Genomic DNA, 26754 nt, shown 5'->3' with positions numbered 1-26754 from the left:
TAACTTTTTACATGTAGCTATTTTAAAGCCAAAATCTTATACGTATTTGTTTCTATTAACATCACTTCTAATTCTGTTTATTCCCTTGATGTGCTTCCTACTCTTTCCTCTCCCACAGTTTCTTCTTTCTTTAACATTTTTTGTATATGAGAAAAATGTTATTGTAGGTAAATCTGTTTTGGTTTTATGTTCAGGATAATGGAAAATGGTCATAGAGCTAACTTTCAATTAAATTTGAATTCAATTTAAATTTATGTGATAAGTTACCGTTTGTACTTTAATTTGGTCTTATCAGTTAAATCTGACAGCGTTTGGAATTGGTTGCTGCCTTGGAACATGGTGAGATTTCTCAATCTTTTGGGGCTTTTTATATTTTTCATAAATCCGTGGCAGTGCCTGAAAGGCAGCTCTTGCTGTAGCTACAACGTGTGAAAGCAGTCATCGAGAAGAAGGTCGAAAGCGACCCTGAGAGGTCACTTTGACAATCAGAATGAAGAATCAGCTGTATTGTCCCCGACAGATGCTCATATCATCAGTTCTTAAAAACCTCTAGAGATGGAGGAAACCGGGTGACCACACTGGGTTTTTCTTCTCTACTTAAATGTACTTACTCTTAAAAATGGTGCCTTATCTAAATATCATTCTAATTAATGCATCTGACTGCAGTGGGCACGGAGAAGAATCTACAGTCTTCTACATCTGTAGAGGCTGCACATCTAGTGGGTGATTAAGATAAGGAGTTCTTAGAAAAGATAAGACCTAAATGAGTTAATTTTTACACTGATGTGTGTAGTGCAGGTATGTTTTTAATAGCAGATAGGTAACAAGGTCTGTCTCAGATTGAAATATTGGTAGGAAATCTGAGGCTGTGCTCTAGACATTCTCCAGCAGGCCCACAGCCCTCGGGAATTCCCGTGTTTTACACCAGGTGAAGTACCTACTCTGAGCCCTTACCATTATGGCAAAAAGAAATGGCCTGGATCTATCTGACAATACTGTTCTTTTCTTGCTGTGTGCTATTTGCCTTCTTTGTAACAGATAGCCAGTCTTTGATACTTGTTGGATTGGTGATGGTCTAAAATTTCCCACTACCTTCTTAGGGTAGTGCTGGCCACCTTGTCATTCCTCAGCCCGTATTCTTCTGTTTACAGGTTCCATATGCAGAAAGGTATTTAATTCTTAACACATTGCTTCTACCTTCTCTAAATTCGTCAGTGCAATTTTGAACTCCAGGCTTTCACTGCATTTGTAGATCCTTCTAGGTTGTTTGCTTTGTGAATTTAGTAAATGTGATCTTCATTTTTCATCCAAGTCACTAATTGCAGGTGGAATGATGCCCAAAGCAGACACTTGCAAAGTCTCGGTTAATACATGGACCCAGCATTGAACTCCTGGCTGCTGTTTTCTGCCAGCTCTGCTGGGTGTTTGTTCAGCAGCAGCGTTAGCTGCCCTTGGCTCCTTAGTTCCCCTGCGCAATGTGAAAGTGGTAAAAGCCTGATTAAAACACCTCTTATGCTGTCTGAGAAGGCAGTAGCACTGATTTTTCATAGTTTATTCCAGCTGAATCCGTATCACTTCATCGTTATCTTCTGGGATTTTCAGTTTGTTTCTTCCAGTATTCTTTCAAAAAAATGAAATCTAAAGTGTTGAGAAATTACAAGCCGCTGCTTTTGTTCCTCCCTGAAATGAACCGGCCAATGCCATTCTTTGTTAGTCTCAGCACTCTCTCCGAACTGTGAGTTCTCAAAGACAGTGGCTGAGGTTTTTGAAATTGCAAGAATGGCAAGAGTCTGTCTTACTGGGTGCAGGTGAACTTCTCCAGATCCTCTCTAACCTGTTCTTCTCCTACCAAAGTTCTTTCCACGTGTCGTTGGTGTAAATGGTATTAACAACCTGGTGTGGATGAGGTTTAATTTTAACTTCTGATTAAGTTTACAGTGGGCAGGAATGAGAATTTTCAAGAATGCTGTAAACTGAAACACTTCAGACCCTCACTATCGCTTCTTAACCTTGACTGAAAATGAGCCAAGCGCTGATTTGGGTGGCCTGTTAGCTACCTGCAGGCTTTCTGCTTAGGCTGCAGGAGTTGTGAGACTGATCTCCAGCGTAGCTTAAAAATCTAAGCAACTTAGGTAAAGACTCGGGTGTAACACTTAGTCACGGGAATGTAAATACGACTAATTTACGCATGTCTTACCGAACAGGAAGGGTGTACTTTCAGGTTTTACTTCCACCAGGTGTTCGAAGCAAGCCAAAAAGGAGCATCCTGAAGTACAGCGCTGTGCACCGGGGCCATTCATGCAAATAACAGTGATGAATAAGGCAACTGCTTTTGTCTTAAGCGGTGTTTTTAATATGGTTTAGTGTTAATAAGGTTAATGGGGTATGTTTGCGTGCTACTTCAAAACCTGTGCCTCTCCAGTGCTCTGCAGTCAAGGTCTGAATCTCTGCCTTTTTTTGGCTTTATTTGCACTTTACTGCGTACTTCCTCTTTCTGACAGGTCTTCGCTGTGCTCTGCACCTTCCCAGCTCTTACTGCCTTTAACCCCTTCGAAGTCAAAACCCAAAGAATTGATTGTAAAATCTCTGTTTTGCTCTCAGAATGAAACACAGTGCTGCATGGCTTGACACAACGGCTCTAGTTGTGTCTTCGAATCGGAGGAGGAGGGGTGGTTTGTGATTTTTGGGGCTGATTGCACCATTCCTGCCGGCTGCGTAACTGCAGATTTGGCAAGGGCATCTTTTCACAAATCGGATGTAGGTTCAGTTTTCAGAAGGCTTCTTATAATAAAAAGGAGTTTCTTTACGTTTGTGTGGTTTAATGCTGAAAGCTGGAAAAGAAGCGAGGTGAGGCTTCAGGTGGTGACTGCGTGACTCCCATGCCAGCAGCATCAAAAGTCTGTCACTGCACGCTGCTCAGACAGGCCTGAGCTGTAGGAAAGCCAGGAATCGGCACTGTTTTCAGAGTGGAATGGGCATCAGTGTGCGATACACGTGTGGCTGTTCGACTGGTTTCTGTGGGTCCTCACAGGAGCTCCGTGCCTATCCCCTGCTAGCTGGGGGAGAGCGGGGGGGATGCCCCTTCACCCTGCCCGTGCCTGTTTTCCTGCGCCCGGCAAAGCCTGGCTCTCCACCTGGCATCTCCAGGCCGAAGGCAGGAAACCATTTGCAACTTTCTCCTTCATGTTCTGTTTTAATTCTGAACAATCAGACATGAAAAATAGACATTACGGATTTTTTGACATGGAGATAACACGTTTACCCTCCCTCCATAATAACTTGCAGTCCGTATAGTATCCCGTGTGCCAGAAAGGAGATAAAATAGCGCGGAACGTAAGGGATGCTGGGCAAGAACTGAAGAGGCATTCTCCAGTTCTTGTTTAAAGTGTAACTTTTCTTTGAAGAGATGTATCTTAAATTTACTTTTTTTTTTTTTTCTAACTCTAATTTGTATGTTCTGTATGATGGTGGGACACTTGAAATGTTACAAAACCCATTTAGAAACAAGTTAAATTGATGATTACTGATAATGATAATACATAAATATTGGAAGGAGCTATGGGTTATCTTTACTAAATACATTTCACTTGTTCTGTGTAAAATTATATATACAATACTGCATAAAATATTTACTGCTCTATGTAGTACTTGATATATACACGTACGCTGCTGTCTGTTTCACGCAGTATGAAATATATAGTACTACACAGAAAGCGTAGGAAGAATTTATATGATACTATGTATACTGTATATATATTTTATTTAGTAGTGGCAGATGGATTTGTAACTCAGTTCTGCTGCTATTATTATATAAGTATTGGTAATAAATAAGGCTGCTTCAGAATCTTTATTTTTTGGATGAGGAAAAAAAAATCCAAAGGAAAGCTGGTCCATCAGCGTTTCCAGTAATGCTGCTGCACCCCTTTCCCTTCGGTAGCCGTCAGCTCCGCCGTGGCTGTGCAGCTAATGGGAGGTGACTCATTTAGCAGCATATTATTGCATCACTGCAACATGAGGTAAGGCACATCAGGAGTTATTAAATTAGCCTGAACTCTGCAGTGTGACAGGAACGTTTGATGCACATCAGCACCGTACTTAGTGCTCCTTATGGGAATATACTGCAAGTAAACGTATTAAGACATCATTTCAGACAACTTTTCAGGATTTACCAATTTCTTCTTTATCAAGGAAAAAAAATGTGCTTCACTGCAATATTAAGATAGATGTAGTGTCCTTTGTACATCTTCAGAGCATGTTTTGTGTTTCTTAAATGCCTTTAAATGTATGCTCTTACTTGGACGGTACCTTGGAGGAGAAATGAGCTGCCTTCTCACTGATTGTTAAAGTTGGAACAAGCTCCTCCATCTTCCACCTTGCTACGATTCAGCACAGAAGCGTTCTCCTCATCTGGGTACCAGTCAGAGGAAGCTAGATTTGTATGTGCCTGACTCATTCCTACTGAAAAATACTACAGAATTTAATACAGCATAGATATTAAGCAACTGGAATTCATGCTGTTGGCTTTCTAGCAAAAATCTGTGGCCTTTCTTTGTTTATTGACTTAAGAACTTCACAATTTAATTTGAAATTTTAAAGGTTTCCCTCTTGTCTGCAAATTTAGTAATTTATTAAAGAATAAATTTATAAGCATGAAAAACTATTAGCTGTTGCATCCCTCCCAGTCTAAAAGAATTTTTTTTTTTTTTTTTTGTGCAGAAACACAAATGAAACACACTAAAAGAACTTTGATATAAACCCCCTGAATGCCTTCAGCACCAATTTCTTGGGTAATTTAACAGATGATCACTCTGGCAAAAGAAATGCCTGCAAATGTATGTTACCTTGCCTTTGCATCGTCAGTAATTTGCCTCTTTCAACGTTAGAAAGAGTCTAAAGCAGTTTGAGCAGAATGCGAATCTAAAAAGCCATCCTGCGGTGCTGGGGAAGGGTGCATCTCAGAGCACCTCTGCCAGCTGTCCCACGGGTTGACGAAGTGTGGGAAGGGGAGAATTCCAGAAATTTGAGTTGTCTAGGGAGAACATAAAAGCTTGCTCCTGTCGTGCATGGGCAAAATTGGCAACTTTTTTGTTAGTGGTGAGGGGCGTGCAAGCAGGAGTGAAAACAAGTACCCAGAGTAGATGCAGATAGAGAGAAAAATGAATAGAACTGAATAGCACCAACTTAAGAGTATTTTTTACTATGTTCTTAAACTATAGAATTGTAAGACATATTTATAGTATAATGGAGATTAAGTGATTTTATTTTTTACTAAAGCAACAGATAGCATGAAACAGCTGGAAGAAGCAGCATGCAGACAAAAATGTGAGCGTTAGGTAAGGGTGTATGAAAACATGTGGGAAGCAGAGATGAGGTTCAGTGACAAAAATGGAACAGCCAAGAACAGTGTGAAAAATGTACCCTGAAGTACCCGTTTTGTAAGAAGAAAACCTTGGAAGTGGCAAGAGCGAAAGAAACGAGTGATTGTGAACAGGGGTGACAGAGTAGTGGTGTAGGGGTACCTGACAGCTGAGATGTAGTGGAAACCCGTCAGTCAGATAAACAGGCCCTTGCTGCGCACGGCAGCGTAGAGCATGATTGTTCTGTACGCGAGGGGGACAGCTTCCACAGCAGCTTCCTCGCTCTGCAAGCGCAGGCTATGGATGGCAGCACATCTGCGTCTCTGCGGTTGCTCATGGGTGCTGGGCAACGTTTTTAACAATTCCTTACTTCAACACACGGGCCACGGCACTAGGCTGCCGCTAACACGCTTTGCTGTGGCATTGTTTGTCAGAGAACAATAGGCAGGAGGTGTCTTGCAGATGAAAGAAGTAAGGACAACTGCGTAGAACAACACGTTGGGTGTCTCTGTAGGGCCAGCGAGGGCTTCGTAGTTTCTGCTTGGGTAACCTGATGTATGTCTGAAGTCTGCATATGCAAGCCCTCTCCCACCCACTCCGAGTTCTGCAGTTTTCATTTCTTCCTGTAGGAATTCTGTTCATATCTTGAAACTTTTTTTTATTGCTTGTCTTTAAGATTTCTACCCCTATTTGGCTTCCTTGAGAGAAATAATTAGGGAGTTATTCAGCGTTGAGGATGTGCCATCTGCTTCTGAGATAGCATAGTATTATTGAAAAGATTTTCTTTTTAAAGGGAACTAATGAAAGGGTTTTAAATTAATAGAAAAATGTAAATAGCTTGTCTTCAGTAATGATTGGAAATACGCATATTTGGACCACACCTAGGTGGCAGACAGCAGAGGAAGTCATATTGTGGCAAAAGGGATGCTAGAGCGAGGATGTTTCTCTCTGGAGAGTGTTAGGCTAAATCTTGTAGCTAGTGTTGTAGCTAGTGCATCCCACATCCCACATACCATCAAGTGGTTTGTTTTGGGTTTGTTTTTTTTTTTTTTGAACTTACAGATCTTGAAATCACATCTTTAAAAAAAATAATTTAAAATACATATCTATATAGAATATACACTCAACAATGTAATTGTGTACAATAAGGAAAAACATGCATACTTTAAACATGCTAATGATAAAAAAGCATAAGTGCTATAGAGGGGCTACCAGTGTGTAGTTTTAAAAAAAAAAAATGTAGAATTTACTTTGATGCTGGTAAAAGATGTCAGATTGTATCAGCTATGGACCTACAAGGTTGTGTTGGTTTTGGAGGTTTTTTTAGGCTAATGTATCTGTTAAACAGCAACAAGAAGTTTCTTCCTGCTCACTGCTGGCAGGATGTTTGAAGGTGCTTTAGATGGACCTTTCTGAGTTAGAAAAATACACAATATTCTGGCCTTCTCTTATCTGTGGGGCCTTAGGAGGACTGCAGGTGGTGATACCAGATGCTTTCCTTCCCTCCTCACGTAGTTTTAGAGTATGGAGAACATAATGTCCATTTACATCCAGGTAATACTGAGTTATGGAAGTATAAAAATTTTAAGGCTTGTACATGTGTGGGATTTTTAATACCCACATAACTTTAAAGCTGACAAACTGATTTTATTTTGTAAATCTTCTCATTTTAATCTCCTCTTCTCTGACACCTTTGATATCAGGTGTCTCCCCAGAGCAAATTTTTACAGCTGAGCTATCAATCTCTGAGAAACGCAGCTTCTGAAGGGAAGGCTGGCACAGCGATAACTGAAGCGGTGACTCTGGATCCTGCCCGCGGATACTGTCTGAAAGGTTGTGATGGGGAGAGGGATATATAGTTTAAGGGCAGACAGAATATCCAAACTTGAGTTTATTTAGCTTCGTTTTACTTCTTAAGTTAAATCATGCAGTATTAACTTTCTCTTGATTATGATTTATTAGAATTGAATTACTTACCATGCTATTGGGAAAATATCTCCTGTCTTGGCAGATCAGGAGCCTGCAGAACCTTTTCAGAAAGCAAAAGCGTGCTGGGCTCAGGCTAGATTGCCTTTCCCCGAGCTGGAGGTGACCACCTGAAGTTAATCGGGGAAGACATCCCCTCGGAGTGAAGCGGGTAGCAGGTGTCAGGAGTTAGAACTGGGGAGGGATGCTATTTATACAAGGGGAGCAGTTCTGCAAGGAATCATTTGGAACGTCTTCAGCAGACAAACTGTTACTTTCTCACGCTGTTTAGGGGTGGCAAATTTTCTTGCCTCTTTTTAGTTGTTGATTGTGTTTGACTGTGTTTAAGGTAATGAATACTCTGTAAATCAATATATATGTGGTATTTTACACAGTACTGCATAAGGAAGTAAAAACCATGTTACACCACGGCGTGCAGATGCAGTTTCTTTGGCCAGTTACTATTTGTCTCCAGCAACTGTTACTGCCTCGGAGCTGGGTGCTTCGCAGTGAGGAATTTATGGTGTTACTGGTGCATGGGGAAAAGATAGCTCAGTTCTCTGCTCCCAGCCACGCCTGTCTGAGCGAGCTGGACTGCCCTTTGGATTTTCTGGAAGGGTTTATTCCTTTTGCCTATAACAGCTCTGGTATACTGAGCACCCACTTACCTCGCTTTCTTCACAGGGAGGTAAAATCCCTTCCCAGACTTTGCATTTGGACACATTACTGCTCTCAAGATGAATACTGCTCCTGAGTAGAGTTGGGAAAGGGGAGATAAAAGCAGTGTAAGCAACCTGTTCCTTAGCATTTGCTGCTGGGATGAGCTGGGAGAGACTGCAGCCTGAGCAGACAGTCCGTGGATGGAAAGAAGGACAAGACAGATCTGCTGTTTTGATTCCTCTTCTGTGGAACCAAATCATGCAGCTTCCATTGGTTTCAGCTGGGTTGTGGAGTGCTTTTCAAGATGATAGTGCTCCTGATGGCACAGATTTCTGACAAGCAGGGAGAGAAGGAGAACACTTAAGGGGAGGGGACTGTAGCCTAAGATATTTACTGGGCTTGACTATGCATTTACTAGAACCCTAATATTTGAGTTAGCTTTCACTTGATTGTATGTTAAAACATACGGGTCCTCGAGTTAAGTCCTAACAATTATCTGGTTGCTGTATTAACGATAGTTTTTGAACCCTTATTATTTTAAGCATTTTCTGACGTGGTGCTTGGAGCGAGTGAGAGTTTTCTCTTGGTTGTGTGGGAGAGGAGATGCACAGCTTCCATACCATATCCACAAAACATTCTACTAACTGTCTGAAATCCTCTGAAATCATTTTGCTGAGGATGCGGAGGGAGAAACAGATGCAAGGATAGTTTGAGCTTTATCATATCCTTTATAGTCAGACTTCTGTAAATAGGATTCAGCATAAAATCTTTTGTAATGTTGACTTCTCATGTTCTTATTTTGTAATCATAGAGAAAAGCAGGAAGGCTGGTACCAAAAAAAAACCCAGAACACAGTAGAATGAATAACCCCTCAGCTGCTTCTCTTCTGACGTTTTGCAGTTCTCCACAAACCTTCTGCTTTTGTATAATCAGAGTAAGGAAGCTGTTCAAATTACTGTTTTCATTACGTAGCGAAAAGATTTAAAGGCAAAGGGGGGGCACAATGCTTCCTAGAATTCAGTCAGCAACACAAAACACCTTGCCCAGGGGCTGAGTGCAGACAAGCTGAGCCGGCGTAGCCTCTGAGACTGGACACCGGCCTCCGCAGGGTGCTGCGCTGAGAAGCTAAGACAGAGTTTGTGCCTTGCCAATGTGCGGTGTCGGTGCAGGGGAGCCACAGTTGCAAAAGAGAAGGAAGGGACTCGTTCAAAATATTTGTATTAATTGGGTGCTTTAAAGCCATTTAGATGCAGAAGGAATACAAAATGTTTCCTTCTCTTTGTGTTTAATCTTTACTCCTCCCACTGCTTAAAAAACCATATCTGGAATTCTGACTGAACGTCTTCCTTCTCCCTCCTCTGTCCCTGCACTCAGGCTCAGTGTATTTACACGTAAAGGGAATTACCCACAGACACAGGTTCTGCCTAGGTACACACATGGAATAAGCAGCTCGTGGTGATCCAGAAAAGCTCTGGTGTAGAAAGCAAATATATTGATACCTTGATATTTTTCAGTGTTAACGCTAATTGGGAAGACAGTAAAACTAAATGTGTGTTATTTTGTTTATGACGTTGCATCACTTCGGTATTTAGTACCCTGGTAGCTGTTGCTTACTCCGGTGAGCTGGATTAGCCTGATTACACTGGCAGGATGCAGTTGATGGATGACTGTCATTATCTTCTCAAATCTGCATGATGCTTTAGGTATAGGAGACGATAATTAAATTTTCAAGAGACTACATTGAGATCATAAGATCAGAGTATTTTTTTAAAATGAGGAATATGTTTGCAATTATCAGCACGTTGTTAGAGGATCCTCTCCTGAGATGTTCTATTAGCAATCCCTGATTTCCTTTAAATTGATCAAGAAAAAAATGCTTGAGTTATCATATAACACTTTAGATGTTGTTTTGGCTTTTTAATTCTGCTATGTTCCTCCTGCTGAAGCAGACCAAAAATGTATCTGATCCAATGTATTGGTAAGGGCTTGAAGATGTACAGGTTAGCACAATGTATTTAATGAAACCTTGTTTGAGACAAAACGCTGGAGAGGATCATAATTAATGCCTCATTTTCTGCCAGTTGTTATTGATTACTCATTCAGGGTCCCTTTGTTCTCAACATGGTAACACTGTATTTCACATTACTATTTGGTGATATTCTCAGGATGAGATTCTTTAACAACGTGCTGATAATTGCAAACATATCTCCAGAATTTAAATTTAAAATGAATGTACATCATATGTCAGTGCTGTTCCAAATTCGGCTCCTATTTTGGAGTGCATATTCATTACAGTGTCCGGAGACTGGAGACCCCGGTAAAGTGAAACCCAGCACTTGATACCTTGGTTATGTTTTTGGCGTAAAGTGCATGACGTGGAGCTCAGGTGAAGGTCTTTCTGCAGCCCCAACCTCCGCTCTGTACTAGTACGTCCCGGAACAATTATTTGTTAATGTTTTCATTGTGTGCTGGGTTTTTCTTTGGAATCACAGTAACAACACACACAACTTGGCTGCTGCATTTTGCAAGTTTAGCAGAGTTTGACTTCTCCGGTTTGTTTCATTCTTTTGAGCTAGCTCAGGCAAATGCAGGTTTATCTGTAAGGTCAGACATGTGACGTATTAAGATGCGCTATATACATGAAGTCCTCCAGATGACTTGCTCAAAAAAAAGGCCATGCACATTAAACTTTTACTCTAGCCAGTGCAGCATTTCTAGTAGGAAGGCACTTATCTGCTCTGTGTAATTCTGAGAGAGAGAGAAATGCCATGTGAGTTTATCTACGACTGTGTGGTGGGATAATGAAGGGATGGGATTGACACGAGTGCTGTGGCGTTACTTTACTTTTACAAAATAATGTATCTAAGCTCCAGATTTTTAGCTACACACTTAAGTACTTAAAAACAAAACAAAACAAAAACAACCAACCCCTCCGCCCCTCCCCCCCAAAAACCAAACCAAAACAAAAACAAAACCAAAAACCCCCAAACTTTAGATAGCTTTCCTGCCTTAAATAGGGACAGCGTGACTACTGGAACTCAAAGCATAACCTTTTTGAAAAGGGAGCTAATGCAGAAAGCCTAGGAAAAATGAGATCTAGTTGGCTCGTTGTGGGGGGACGGTTTCAGGGTCTCAGTTTGCAGTTGTTAGGTTGCAGTGCTCCTCTCCCCGCTGAAGCAGCCTGCCTTATTGTGCCAGCACAATGGCCCTGTCATAACCAGTTGCGTAGAATGTAGAATGGGCTAATGCTTTTATTCTCAACCGTATTATTCTTTTGATAGAAAATGATGAATAATGTAAAGGCACATGGTTGGTTGTATTTGGATGGAGCTCTGGCATAGTTTGGCTATGGCTGCACCAGGAAAATCTGGGTTCTTAACATGTTTGCTAATATGTTTGCATTTAAAAAATGAGTGTGAATGAGATTTAGACCACGAAGCACAAGGCAACCGCCTATAACAAATACATTTTCCAATGGTAAAAGCTTCTCTACAATAGTGCAGTTTATGGAGTGCTTGTTAAACAGGGCCATGTATTTTGCAGAATAGCTTGGCTGGGGAGAAGAAAACTTCCAAAGCAGTCAAACTCTTTCTTACTTTTACGCTCCGATTCTTTGAAAGAATCAATTTAAAAACCATTTTAAAATATGTTGAGTAAGGAGCTTTATTTTATGTTGGGCATGCCATGTTGATGTCAGCATACGGTCGGTGAGCTTGTTGGGCTGAACGGGAGCTAACTGCGTGCGCTGAGTGCAGCTGCACTAGGAAGTTACTTGTTTGCTGCGACAAAGGGGCAGAAATACACACACTCCCCCAAAATGCACATAGGATTCTTCTCCTCCCACCTCACCCTTGCAGTGTTTGAATCGATGACTCCCCTGCATTTCATTTTTATGAGAATACTGTTTAGGAAAGGGACCGCTTTGAAGCACTTGTCTAAACAGCGGCCCTTGTAAAGCCTTTAGATTTTGGGTCAGGCCATTCCGTTTCCCCTGAGGCTGTCAAAACGGTTTCTTGGTTTTGCAATGGATGCATTTGAAAAGTAAAGCAGTCGTGTTTATATCTCTTTACATTTTTCTCAGTTGATTGTAATAAAAGCTCTTTTATTTTATTTTATTTTATTTTTCTTAGGTTGGTTGTTGAGCAGATGTTCTTTAGGTGAAATATTGCTTTAAATAAATTATTGTTTGTTTTGAAGCTGGAAATATGCCTTATAAAATCCAAAGACGCAAACTTTTACGGGTGATGCCTGTTTATTTATAACAGTAATGCAGACAGGACTCGGCAGCGTTCAGGAGAATAACCAGTCATTGATTATTCCTTAGTAATTGGATCCACGCTTGGCAGATGAGGTTTGGAGTGAGGGTGAACGTTCTCTGTGGAGAACGCTGCAAACTACGTATGTAAGCGATCCGCCTGTGCGCAGGGACCTCGGGCACTTAGGAGAAGCTTGGTGCTGATGACACAAAGCTTTTTTTGCTATCCTCAGTGGTATTTTTGTATTCCTTTCTTTATCAGATGCCCTTAGGAAAGGATCAGTCCTAATCAATATTGCTTCTCAATTGGTTCAGACAGGCAGAAAAATCAATAAGCTGAACTAATGACATCTATTTTTATTTTATTTTGGAAGACTGAGGAGCAATTATAAAATTTTAAACAGATGTTTCATTTGATTCTGGGAATGATAGAAGAGGATTGTGTGTTTTGAGGTTTTCTTCTTCCCCTCCTTTAAAAAAAAAAAAAATTCTTAGCCAAACACAATATAGATCAGAAAACTTCTTTAGAGTGTGTTGCATAGTTTGAGATTTACAGGGCATGTATTCTGTTACTTACACACTTACTTTGTGCTGTTGTAGTAGCCACGCTGCTTCGAAATTCAGGGCCTGATGAAAATGTCAAGAACTGGAGTGCTTAGGACAAAAGCAAGGGTGGCAATGTCATGAGGTAAAGGTTGGAGGTTAAGTTTGGAAAAGATACAGGCGCATGCCTTTTGGAATAGCTGGGCAGAAGTAAATTTAAGGGTTTGTACCACTGGGTTTTTTAATGGGGTTTTTGTCATCTCTCTCTCCCCCCATGACTAGAGGAACTAAGAACCCTCCAACCCCTTTTTTGGAGGCATCTGTAGGGATCCCGTTGCATTTCCAGACTGGCTGCCAGTGATCAGGAGGAAAGCTGGGGGGGAGCGGGGAGGGCTGTCTTTGATGTGAACGGGACATAGTTCCTAAGTGTGTTTGACAGCCGCTCTGAGCGAGCAGGGGCCAGGCGAGACAACTTCCAGCGGTCCCTGCCAGCCTCAGCGGTTCCGACATTCTGTGAGCGGGGCTTGAAACGACAACTATTGCAGTACTTCCTCCCCTTCCCCGCGGGCTACATAAAGAAGTTTTCTTTCAGTCCTGGATATTCTTGGGCTGAAGGTTGTGCTAAGTGCAGAACAAGTTTCATTTCTCCTTTTGGACAGTGTTGGTTTGGAGGAACTGCTTTTCACAGAACGTTACCCTGGTTTCCGCCACAGTGTTCTCCACTAAAACTGATAACTGTTTAGAATAGCATTTTTGCTAAATTCAGATTTACACTACATAAGCCAGATATTCTGATAATCAATGTTTTCTTCAGAACAGTAAACTCTTATCTGTTTGTCAAAGGCAAAATCAGCAAATCTTGAAACAGTCCACAAGCAGGTTCCCCCCCTGCACCGCATTTTCTGTATACTTTGCTTAAAGATCACCTCACTCCTTATGAAGGTATCTCATTTCAGTACGAGTTTTATATTAACAATTCTGATTTAAAGACTATTTCATTGCAAGAATAAGAATTAAGACATCGAGTTGAGGAGCAGCTTTATTTTTATGTGTTAACATTTTAAATCCCTAATAACTTTGTTCTTCAAATGGTGTGACAGATTTGTAAGAAATAGTTAACACTTCCTTTGCCATGGGGTGACTTTTTCACTTCCCACGCTGTTCAATTAAAATGCAAGATTTTCATGCTCAGATTAGTCACCAGACAAGGAGAAGATAGAAATTTCAGTAGTGATATGCAAAACCATTTATCTGGAAGAACACACTTGAGGCTATTGCTTATGTTATATATAGTCTGTAATTTTATATGAACTCTGGATTTCCTGCTAATCCCAGTGCTTTCCAAGTTAGAAGGGACTCAGTATCTTCCTGAGATCCATGTGAGTTAGCCTCTCCTTTCACAAGTCATCACACCAAAAGAACCAGCTCGAATGATAGAATGTAATCCCAAAAATACATTTGTTTTATGAATGGGGGGGTATTCAGGCCATAGAAGGAAAGGTGAGGAGAGCCGGGATCAATGGCCTCTGCACGGATTCCGGTTGGCTGCTGTAGCCCTAGAAGGCAACAGCGCTGGAGGGGTTCCTGCCACTATCCAGTCTGCAAGCGTGCTTATTTGGCAGCCTCTGGAACCCACGGATACGCGTGGGCTTCATCGCTGAGAGCAGTTTGAGGGGAGAAGGACAGCTGACTGGGGAGCCGTGGGGCTGAAGGAGAAACTTCAATTGGGTGGCACCTGAGGTTTGTTTTGGTACCAGAGTTAATCCGGTCAGCAGTTCCTGTCTCAGCATCACCTGGCAATTGAGATGTTGTCCCGCCATCCCACAGCCCTGCTTTACCCCCTTTGTAACAGGAAGGCTGCCCTACACAATGACCAAGTACGAAGAAACCTCATCACTTGTTTTCTGAAGGCTGATGGTTCCATGGTGACCTTAAAGTCAAGTGTCTAGCTACGTGTAACACAGAATGGACACGGCTGTATGAGGAAAGCAACAGCCCACAGTGAAGCGGTGGTGAATGCATTTTTACTGCCTGGCCGCGTTGTATTTTCTGTGCAAACAGTTCTGTGGCTATCACTGCAAATCTAGGGATCCGCAGACCAAAATAAGGCTAAGTACAGTATCAACCACGGAAAAACTGCCCTCATAAATCACCAACGTTCGTTTTGATGTCACAGAAGAAATACAAATAACGTGAAGACAAACAATATATAATGTACTTGTTAAGTGTTTAGAATATTTTTGTATTTACTGCACAAAAAGGGAACAGAAAGGATAGGGTTCAACTACATTGTGGATTTGAAGTTTTTAAAATGTCATTAATTCTTTATGTTCTGTGCATTGATCTAATCTGTTATCTTTTGTCTGTGTTTGATTTTTTTTTTTTTTTTGGACAATTATTCCATGTTTTTATGAATGTACTATAAGCCTGGATTTCTAAGTATGTGCTAAAACCTAATGTCACACTATAAACTCTTAGCAGTTTTTATCAATTATGTTTATATTGTGTAATAAAAGAGGTGTTATGTTGCAAACTAAACAAAGTATTGTGATTTTTGTTTAGAATGTAAGTATGAATTTATTTTTTCAGATGTTTTAGACTGAAATGGGTCAGTTGGTTTTTTTTTTTTTTTTGGAGACTCACACCCAAACTTGCTTTGCCGTTCCAAATTATGCTATAGTATATTCTCTGAATACTCATTTTTAAAAGTCAACTTTTTTTTGAACTCTGAGACCTTCACTGAAAGCCCAGTAAATTCCCCTAAATGCCAAGAGCAGTATGTGTGGGTAACAGTTTGTTAGCCTGATATATTAACAGCTGAGTTATTCTACAGCTTAATTTGACTTTTCTTTGTTTTGCAGTCTAGTCTGCTTCGGTCAGATATGGGGCTTGGGAGTCCAGGTCAGCTGTCATCCTCGGGAAAACCTGGAACAGCCTACTACCCGTTTTCTGGCACAAATCAGCGCCGAAGACCTCTTCATGACTCACCAGCTCTCGGTGAGTAATATAGGTAGTTTTCAGACTTTTGTTCGTGATGCATTTCTACAGACTTCATTTTTTCTTTGACAGTTCATTTTCTATACTGAAGATTGCTCTGTTCTGAGCAATTCAAATTACAGCAAACTGCTGTAGAAGAGATAAAGAAAATGTTAATAATTTCTGTTTGAGACACTAGTTTGGATTCAGCACTGGTCAGTGTTGCTTATAAAACAAACAAGAAACTCCAATAAAGCCCTTAATTGCAAAAGCAATAATGACAGATGGATAGGAGCTGATGACCAGCTGAGTGCCCTTAACCCATGCCATCATTAACTCCTGGAAATGCCTGACCTTGAGGTCATTACCATTATTTAGCAGGGGAAAGACACAAAGGGGAAATAATTATCCTTTTATATGCTAAAAGTAACTTTATTCAGGGCAATATATAATTCATTGTAATTGGTTCAACATGCCTTTAAAGTTTTTAGCAATTGGAGACTAGTAGTTTATCCTAAAATCAAACTACCTTGCAAAATATGCAGGCAGGAACTTGCCTTAAAATTGTTATAATCTTATGACAGTATTAATATTTTATTCTGGAGATACTTAGAGATAAATTGAATTTTCCTGCTCGGTCATAGCCAGCGGTAATATTTCATAGCTCTAACAACTTTCAATTGAATTAGGGAATCGGGAATGAGCCAGCTGTTCTACCGTTTCTGTTGTGAGACAATTGCGAATAATTGGGTGTGCAAGTTTTAAAAATGATTTTTGGTATAAAAAGAGAGGTGGTAACCTGATATTCTAGTTTAAAAGCTACCATATTTCAGTGTTAGCGTGTTACGTCATTAGGATTACTCTAGCTACGTGTTTGGGGTTTTTTTTAATGCCCGTCATTCTTTTTAGCACTTCTGTTCCATAATAAAATCTTGTTTGTTGGAACCTTGTAACTTAAACCATACTTTACCAAAAACAAGATTTAATCAAATGCAAATTGTTTCTTGAAGCAACTTTAGTATTAACCAGAACTGCAAACTCCTTGGGCATTAAAACAGTCCTGAACGTTCTTGAAATTATTTTTTAAATATTTGATTATAAAAATATTACTTTGGAGCTTTACCTGTATACATCTCTGTGTGTGTATATATGTATTTATGTATTTTAAAATACCATTTTTGTGTAACTTTTTAAGTTGTTGTCAAGACAACTGCTATTTCATATGAGTTTGTCTTTCTTTACAAATATTTTTGTAAGAATTCATCATCTCCGAATATGAGAATAAAACACAGCAGTTCTTCAGATCTGTTTCAGAAGAGGGAACAGTCTGAGAGAAGTTCAGTGAACTAGTTTGCTGCTTGGAAGGGTGTTTGAACTTAAATAACAAGAAGTAGAGTTTTAAAATAATAATAACTGCTATTATTATTAGTTTTACCACCACCCCCATGGAATCGGTTTTAGTGAGAAGCTACTACAATAGTAACCTGCTACGGTTTGGAGTAACGGGGCTGTTACAGCCTGACTGTGGGCGCTGGAGAGCGAGCGGTACTGATGTGGGCAAAGGTTATGGGCGGAAGCAGTCACTGGGGGACAGTCTGAGATTAAATTGTCCGATTTCTATTACATACCTGAATATGTGATTACATTAGTTTCTTGTACAAACTGTACAGAGTTTGGTAAGTTCCAGATATTATTAAATTAAACAAAATGAAGCTAACTGTGGTGTTTTCAGAGTAGCACTCCTATTTACTTTTTTTCTTTGAAGCAGAAGCTCAAGGGGTATAAACCTGTTCAGACTGGTAACAGCATGGTATTCCTCTTTTTGTCCTGGCTGAACCTGGGGGACTGTCACACGGGACAGGGCAGCTGGTGATTACAATTTATGGAAATGTTTTTCCAGAAATGCCAGGAAAAGGAAGTGCACTTTTACCTTGACTCTTGTTTCCAATGGCTTCAGAAAGTATATCTGATTTTTTTTTTTTAAAATGGATTAGTTAAATGGTACAAAACCACTGCTTGAGAATTTAAAGCAAAGGCAAATTATGGCCATTTTATCCCCAAGAAGGAGTTGCCTGACCAGGATTTTAACAAACTCTCTTTCAGTTTGCTACTAAAGTTCACTGAGACTGACCAGTGTTCCCTTCCAGGTGCCACTTTGAGTGCAGTGTGTAGATCTCTTCCAAAAGCCCTTTTATTTTCTTTTTGAACGTGCCCTATGGGGAATGATCAGAGTAAAGATATCCAGCAGATGCTCTCCCCTTTATCTTGTCATATCATATAACAAAATTGTGATTAAGTGTTCTGAATGAAAATAGAAAAATAGGAATCTTGTATTTTAACGGAATGCCCAATCAGTCAACTGAAGAACTGGTAATCTTGCCACAGATACTTGTCTTCAGAACATCAGTTAACTTGTAATTTGCTTGCACACTGTTCAGATTAATTTTATTAGCAGCTGACTAAACTAGTTCAGATTCTTGATTTAGATAGTGACATTGCTGGGTACTTTTGTGATGTTACAATAGTCATTGGTAGAAGGAAGCGGGTGTCGTACTTGCAACATTACTGTTACGTGCAAATTGAGTTGTATTGCCTTTCTCAAGAAAAGTAATCTGGTCTTTAGATCTGCTGTTTATTTGCATCCTTGTATAGTCTAAAAGCTATAGAAATTGACATCATGTTGGTGTTTTCAGAGTATAAATCGTACTTTAACATGTCATAAATTCTTTTTTGATAGTTCTGTCTTTACTCTGAAGTGCAGAAAGGGAAAGCATTTCTCTTGCTGATCAGTCCCAGGAAAACCTCCTTATATATCTCAAAATCTTACTTTGTTCCTTAGCGAGCGTGTAAGGTGTACCCTTCAGCACCAGTGTTCTTAGGAATAACTACTTTCCTTATGGAAAGAATGGAAAGTAATCAGTGAGAACGCTTTATTTTAGGGATGAACATGGGTATGTTACATATTTAAGCACATCCCCATATTGATGAGAAAGACACATTTCATTGGCACAGAATTAAAACATGCATGAAATTGGAAAATTAGAAATCAATTGTGGAAAGAAAAAACTGGATAGCATGTAGCTATTTATTCTTTTCATCTGTAATGCAGATACTTGATGAAACATTGTTTTTCTGTGCACAGATCCTCTACAGACAAAGAAAGTGAGAAAGGTGCCCCCTGGTTTGCCTTCTTCGGTAAGTACTACGCTTTTTGCTTCTTGTCAACAAAGCGGGCTCAAATAGTGCTCTCTTCAGCTGTCATCCGTACAGATTTCTTCAGCATTAGGAAGGCTACCTGCCGGACACGGACAGCTAGGCTAGGCGCTTGGGAGTGGTTCGGGAAGACTAAATACACGTTTGATGCGGAATTTTTAGATTTCATAGCAGTGATTTGCAGCTTGCTCATATGCTCCTACCCACTTGTCCCCATTATTTGAATTCCTCTCCTGGGAAGAGAGCTGGGCCAGGAGCTGTCAAAGAAGATCTCCTGTACAGGTCTTTTGATGTTTAATTAGTCATTATGTTGCTGAACAGGAGGACAGACAGAGATTAATAGCTGAGAATCTTAGAAATTTACATTTGTAATAATCCCAGTGGAGCTGAAGACATTAAGATTCGGAGGACATGTACAGCTCAGCTTGCCTCGGTAGGACTGAGGTTATTAATATGCATAAATCACCGAGTCAGATGTTCATTGTGAAGCCCTGGTGGATTTTAAAGCCTTCATTAAGCCTTTCCTAACTTCAGCCTAGCATCAGGAAAGCTTTCAAGCAACTAGTTTGTTGATCCCTCTTTGCTTGGAAATTTATCCTTCGAGAATAAAGGGCTTTGATGAAAAAGGTTGGAAGGGTTTTGGTGGAAAAACCATTAATGGCTGTGATAATCTAATGCTATAGGGGTGTTTTGTGGTATTAAATATGCTTTATTCTTAAAAGCAAGAAAATTGTTTATAAATGAGCCCGAGTTTAAAAGCCCACGAGAAGCGGAAAATCCCCAGCGGAGGGCTGGACGGTGGGGTTTTCCCCGGCTCGGAGGCAGGAGGCGGGCAGGGGAAGCTCGGCGGGGCCCGTCTCTTTGTCGTGCAAATGGCGGCGGGGCCGTTATGTGGCAGCGCGGGAGCCCACGGGCGCAGGTGCGCGTGGGCGGGAGGCGGCGCGGCGGGGTGGAACCGGCGGCCCGGGCGGCGCGGCGGGCCCGAGCAGCGCGTTCTGCGTGGAGCCTGAACTGCGGCCGCTGCCCTGCCGTCCTCCCGGCTCCCGCCCGCTCCCGCCCGCCTCCCCTGCTCCCAGGCGGCAGCGGGAGCCGCGGCCCTGCTGGCGCGGCCGGCCGCGGGCAGCTGTGCCCCGAACCTGCCGCCTACCTGCGAGGCAGGGCTGCAGCTGCAGGCCCTCTCTGAAGGGCTGGTGCTTGCATAAGCACTTGGGCCCCGCTGGAGGCTGAATAGCTGCTTGATACACAAAATGAACACAATGCCCGAAATCATTATTCCCGAGGCTGGGAATATTATTCTTCTTCCTCCTCCCCCCCCTTTATTTTCCCCCTTCAGCAGCTAAAAATAGTTTGGCAATTTACATTTTAACGGTTGCGCGTTGTGTAGGGTGGCTTTACAGTCTAGCAGATGATTTCAGCTAGATTAACAGAAATATATTTTAAAATGTCAGCCTAAAACACATAGCAGTGCAATTTTCATGTGTTTTATTACTGCAATTCTAGGCGAGTTATAAAGCTTACATTGCATGTTTAATATTTAGTAGTGTCAGCCAGGTAAAGAGATCATTTTAGCAAATGAAAAATTTCTCTCATTTCTCTTACCAGGCTTTAATTTTAAGAAGCTGTATTTTTCAAATTATTTTCACTTAATTCTTCTGTGAGAAGAGCAGAGACAACAAAAGGCTGATAAATTGTATTTGTATTAATATGGTGCCAATCTGTGCAATAAAGTGCAGTTACTGTGAATAATCGATGACTGCGACGCTGCACGTTTTAAGTACTGATCCTCCGTGTGTTGGTGCTTTCAGTGCTGTATAGAGCCTTGAAGTAAAATGACATATCACAAAAAAAAATAGTACTGTGACATATTATGTATTTGGAAGATGACACCCCACTAAATTTCAGTGAGCATCATAGGAAATTTAAATTGAGTAGGTAGTGAAGTAAGCGTTGTCTTTACTTTAAATATACCTTGGTAGGAAGTCAGACTATATGGTGGAAAAGATAAAAATTCATTTAGCTAATAGGTAGTGCAGAGAAGTTTAATGATAACGTGGAAAGGCACAAGAAAGATGATACTTAATGTTGTTATACAAATCTGTATTTTTTAATTTTTCAGTTTCTAAAAGATTGTTTTCTACAGTGTTTTTGTGTTAGTATAGGGCTACCACGTCAATGGATACTCAACGGTAATTTAATTTCCTAGATAACTGTAATTTAATAACAACCTTTTAAGAAATAATGAAAAAAAAATAAATCTTCCTCTAGTTTGTTTCTTGTTCTCTTGGATTTGTGTGGTATTTTCTGAAATTACTTGCTTTGAGGTTTATCTTTCTTATCAGGATCTAAAGTAAATACAGTTACGGAGAAAAGTGCTAATGAATTGTTTAGTTACTTTCTGGAATGCAACTCAATCTGAACTTCCAAAAATTTAATGCACCAGGCAAATGCATTTTTAAGTTTTCCTGCCACAAACTGCTAAGTGGTGAGTCATTGCTCAAAACATTTTGAAAGCTGACATGCAACCATTTATGTTAAACTACAGCTACTAAATTTAAAGCCTTGCAGGGAAGATAGAAACTGAAAAATCAGTGGTTTGTTTTTTCTCACTGTGAGCCAGGCTTGAGGGAACAGAAAGCTTACGATGTGCCATTTATATTATAGCAGGAGGGAAAAATACCGCTCAGTGAGTTACATTAGCCTCAGAGATTCAAAACTGTTATATTTCTGATAATTTTTCTGATTGTAGGAGTTACCTTAACTCCTAATAACATCATGTGACTTGCAACCAGTTGTAACTCGTGGCGGGGCTGAGTTAGGAGGAGCCGAGTGGCAGGGTTTTCAAAGGGCAGTTCAGTCGGCAGAGGGAGAAGAAAGGAAGGGAAACGCAGGGGGAGATCACCATCTAATTATGGATGGGCTATGAGCAGAAATATACTCTTTACGTGTGTCATCAGAAAATACTCCAAACTAATATTTATGATTAGTACCATAATCAGCAGCTATTGTGAGGTCATCATTCTCAGAGAAATAGTGTGAATATCTATCATTCTTTTGCTAGTTAATTGGTCTCATATCAGAGAAGTAACCTGAAATACATCGTGTCTGTTGATTTTTGGTTACAGAAAACTCAGCTGTGACACACAGGCACAGATAATCGGAATGGTTTCTGTGTAGTTCCATTTCTAATAACGATTTTGAGTATTTTGGACTTTCCACAGTACCTGAGACTATCAGTTAATATTAAACTTTAGATTGCCACTTGTTTAATAAGAGATTGTCAAGCTTTCAAATACCAGAGATCTCTTTCTAAATTCATACTCATTATGTTTTTCAACACATTAAAGACAATTTCTAGCTTGATTGTGTAGGAGTTCCTCATATATTACCTCTGTGGTATCTGTATAGCACATGGGTGCTAATTTATTGCAAGAACTCTTTATGAAGCAAAGCTAGAGAAAACTTGGTTTGCATGCATAGAACTACCTCCCAAACATAAGACTGAGCTTGGGAATGTATTTCAAGAGATGTCTCATAATGATACCAATGGTACCAAAGGAAAAATAATCGATCTTACTCCCTTCTGTGCTCCCTCTTTCCCCCCTCCCTCCCAAAGGGTGCAAGGAGATTAATGGAAATGGTGGAGTGGAAAGGATGCAGTTCTCTAAGCGCTTATCTGAAACCTAGTTTTTGAGACTGTAACGTTTAGATTGTATTAAAAAATAATACGACTTTCAGCACACTGAGTGGACTTTCTTTAGAGAACTATCCTCAGTGTTAGCAAGTTTGATGTGCATTGAAGTAGCCTGGTGTAAAGCAACATCCTTGGAATGCTTCTGTGAAGTCTGTGGCTGTGAATGAAAACTTTGGAGCATCCTGGGTGGATGTGGATATTTTGTGCCATGATTAATTGACTGTGATGTTGTGTTTAACTGACTTTCTGCTGGGACTCTTTTTTTTTTTTTTTTTTTGGTAAGATTTGTTCCCACTGGCCAGAAATAGTGTCAAAATGTAAAAAGCAGCGTTTAGTTTGTTCAAAGCTGTTCTGAATTGCCTTGCACAGTCCAGTGATACATTCAGCTGTCATTCTCGTCTTTAGTATCTAACACTCTCCCAGACAGCCTGAGCCTTGCCTCTGATGCTGTATTGTGTTTTAGAGGGCAATTTTAAAGAACAAAACTGAGCAAATAAATCCTTATGGATAATGCAATGCAGAACTGGCCCTTTCTTCCTCATGAGTCAGTTTTCCGTCTTCCCTTCTGCTTTATGCTCATTCTTTGGTCACTTGATTCAAAGGATGAAGTTTTTAGGGACTTGCTCTGTACTCCGTTTTAAGCTCTGTGTTCATCTCTGAGCTTGAACAAAAGGCAAGTCTATAAACCATTCAACTCCTAAATTATGTTACAAACCAAGTTAAAGTATTTCTTTGAGATTTCATTTCAAACCAAGAAAAAGACTTGGTTTTCTGGTTAGATCATCGTAGGGTTTTTTTCATCACGGCCTTTATTTGCAATCTGTCTGGAAACAGCAGTAATCTCAGATGATAGCATCCCACCCGTTCCCTGCGATAGGAGAACAGTTAGCTGCCATTAAACAACTAAGCAGTCCACTGCAAAGTCCTGCTGTGAGAGCTCAGGTCGCGTTCCCACTGAATTAGGGTGAAGGTAGTTAAGTAACCCTCTCTTAATAGCATTTTTTAAATTGCAGTCAGGTTGTTCTCCCAGACTATCTATCCTGTGAACTGTTGTGAGGCTGCTTAACTGAGAAGTCTCTGAAGCTCCTGCTTATACATCTATGAGGGATAGATAATGATGTCAAATTATTTCTCTGTGTTTGGATTTTACTGGAGGTACTTTACTTTTGAAGTTTTCACAACGTATCAGAACAAGCATATTCGATGCTCTTAAATTAGAGTGTAGATCTGCTTAAAAGAACCTTAAATCTGTGCATAGTTCTAAAACTGTTATCTGAAAAAAAAATAACATGGCCGAACTGCAGCTCATGTAATTTAGGGAGAAGTTACATGGAATTGCTGCCACTTCTGCTTTACCTCAAAGATTAGTGTGTCCATTGCCATAAATTAGGGTGATGTTTTGTAACAATAGATAAGGATAAAAGCTTTTTTGAAGACTGTTTCTGAATATCTTTTGCTTGCTAGTAGTCGTGGTTTTGGTGAGAAGGCTTTTATAAACCCTGAAATCAGCTGGGAAAGTCGTAAGCAACATTGGGATGCTAGATTTTACGTGCTGTTGAACTCAGAGGTTTCCTTTCAGTTGCTTGCTGAGCCCAGACATCAGGCAGGTTGTCAGAAAAGGGCAATACAAAACTGCTTGCCTTTTCAAAAGAATGGTACTGAAATTAAAGCACTGCATGATCTTTAAATGAAATTGCAGATGAAGATGTGTCTTTACACACTGAAGTGAAGAAACTGAATGGAATTATACCTTGTTTTAGTGCCACAGCGTTTCTTGTGATGTCAAGACATAAAGAAGGCAACTTGTACAGTCTTGGAGATTTAGCGATGGGATTTCATACCATCTGCACTGATAGCTGGGATTAGTTGTTAGCGTCCTTTCTTTCTGTAGCGAAGTAGTAGGTGGATTCCTAACTGGACGACAGAAGGATCACTCCTTTGGCTTTTGGTAGGTCACTCAGCTTCATTTGCAAATGAATTTTTCCAAGCAGGGAGTTAGAGTACAGAAGAAGGGTGGATGTACGGAAATCTTGTAAGGCGCAACGAGCTCTGTCCCTTTGGACGTGCAATCTTCTGAAGCTCCGAGACAAAGTTGCAGCATCCCTTCCCGTGCAGCCTTGGTGCGTTGGGCTGGGCTCAGATTTTGGCTGTGGAGCCACCTACGGGGAGATCACACAAGTGCAGGTGTAGCTGCTCGGTTTGGGGAGGGGAGAGAGTGAAAACCACATTGTACTCCGGTGGAGTGAAAAAGTGAAATGATGTTGAGGCGGGACCAGCAGAGGGACCCCTTAATCACTTTTTAATTTTTCACATTAATTTTCTTGGCCATATTGAGTTGATGTGGAAAGATTTGTAATTCAGATAGTCTTCTGCAAGTTTCAGTAGTGCCGCCTTGCTAATTTATTTCAGGTTTTAAAATCCTTTTAAGATCTAAACACGTTTTTAGGTTGGGTAGGTTTTTAGCACATTTGGGATTATGATTATCTGGCTTGTGTTGGAATAATTTATTGCCTCAGGATAATAAACGTGTTTGTTTACTTTTAAATGCAGATATGAGTAGTTAAGACCTTCATATAGAGGCTTTCAAACCTTAAGTGCTTTTCAGCAAAATAATAGAACTTTCTGAATTTGAGTGATATCCTATCAAAGTTGTATCTGAAAGATTTTGAAACAAGTTTTAAAACTTCCTCAAATAAATTGTTCTGTGTTTGATTCTAAGGAATGTGATATACAGCACTTTTTTCCTCATTCTTTCCATTCCAGTAAAATATTTATGTAAAATCTTAAAATATCTGAAATTCAATATTATTTGGAAAACTACTGAAAGAAAAATATTCCTAGTGGTAGTTTCCAGTTAAAAAAAAAAAAAGTCTTTCTTTTTTACCTTTGTCATAGATAACTAGATTTAAAAACAAAACAAAACAAAAAAAAAAAAAAAAAACAAAAAACCACACACACACAAAAACAAACTAGCCAACAGAACAAAATTCAAACCAATCAACAACAAAAAACCCAAAGCCATCCCCCTCCCCTCAAACCTGGTAATGTTATCCCCCGGTACCTTGTAATACTGCTAGGTAAAAGCAATGGGTAGCAATTGATCCCCATTTCATTAGTATTTGTTCTCTAGCCCTCCAAACTGTCCTCTCTTCCCTGGTTATAGTAACGTGAATGTTAAATGTGAAGTTAAAGACAAATGTTTTGAGTGGGAAAACTGCCAAACTATTTTAGCTCTTTTATAGATGAGTAAATGGGTTTGTTTAAGACATCTTCCTTTGGATATTGTAGAGGTTTTGCCTATCAAATTTGTCCACTGTGTTATTTAAATTGTCTTCCCTAAGTTAGTCAGCTCTCTCTGCTGAACAGCGTGCGAGTGGTTGGTTAACAACAGAAGGCTATACTTACAGGATTTTAAAATAAATTAACGTTTACTTAACTGGTGAATTAAATAGAGTATAGTAGGCAATGTGTTTTCCCCTTAACACAGCCAGGTTTGTTTCTTAAAGGCTTGAAATCTTGGCTATCCTACCAGCTACATTATGCACGATGTTCATGGCATCTTTTATCGATGATTCTAACTCTAGCCTTTGCTATAGTTCACAATCATACATGTTTGGTTTTACAATAAGTTATGTTGGGAGTTCTAAGAAGCTTAGAATTTTTTCTTCTGGATTGTTGCAAGAGAAGCAGCTCAGAGTTCCTATGTGTATTTTAATTAGCAATAGGTTGTTCAGTGTTGGACTAATTTTCTGTGAATTTGTCTTTCATCCTCTATTCCCCATTTCTTGCCTTTACTTCAGTGGGGCATCAGTTGGGGTCTGTCTCTGCTGCTCAGGCTCCAGTTTTTTGAGAACGGGTAAGAACTTAATCGCTTTGAAACTTCTGTTCCTCCGTTGCATATGGTTGAAACTGATAAGAAGTTCCAACCTTGGACAGAGTAGGGAGGAAAGGAGAGACTTTTAGGGCAGTTGCCTTTGTCTTATTTCCAGAGATAGCAAGTTAACCTAGGCCCTAAGAAATGGAAATTAGTGAGAATTACAGAATTGGTATCCCTGTCAAAAGCAGGTTTGGGCTCTCCCCGAGTTACCATTTTT

At 40.2% G+C, this 26754-nt stretch overlaps 1 protein-coding gene across 7 annotated transcripts in view; it reads left to right on the top strand.

Annotated features, from left to right (window-relative positions):
• TCF12 (transcription factor 12) overlaps nucleotides 1-26754 on the top strand; it is a 172966-nt gene that overhangs the window by 102280 nt on the left and 43932 nt on the right. For all 7 annotated transcript variants that reach the window (XM_086757016.1, XM_086757015.1, XM_086757020.1 and 4 more), the window contains 2 exons: nucleotides 15642-15777; nucleotides 18899-18951. In XM_086757016.1, coding sequence (XP_086613142.1) covers nucleotides 15642-15777; nucleotides 18899-18951 — 189 coding nt within the window. The remainder of the gene's footprint in view (nucleotides 1-15641; nucleotides 15778-18898; nucleotides 18952-26754) is intronic.

Source organism: Chlamydotis macqueenii, chromosome 12, assembly GCF_036417535.1.
Source record: "Chlamydotis macqueenii isolate bChlMac1 chromosome 12, bChlMac1.mat, whole genome shotgun sequence".
Taxonomy (NCBI): domain Eukaryota; kingdom Metazoa; phylum Chordata; class Aves; order Otidiformes; family Otididae; genus Chlamydotis; species Chlamydotis macqueenii.
Note: the sequence above shows the minus strand (reverse complement) of the source record. Positions and strands in the feature narration are given on the sequence as shown.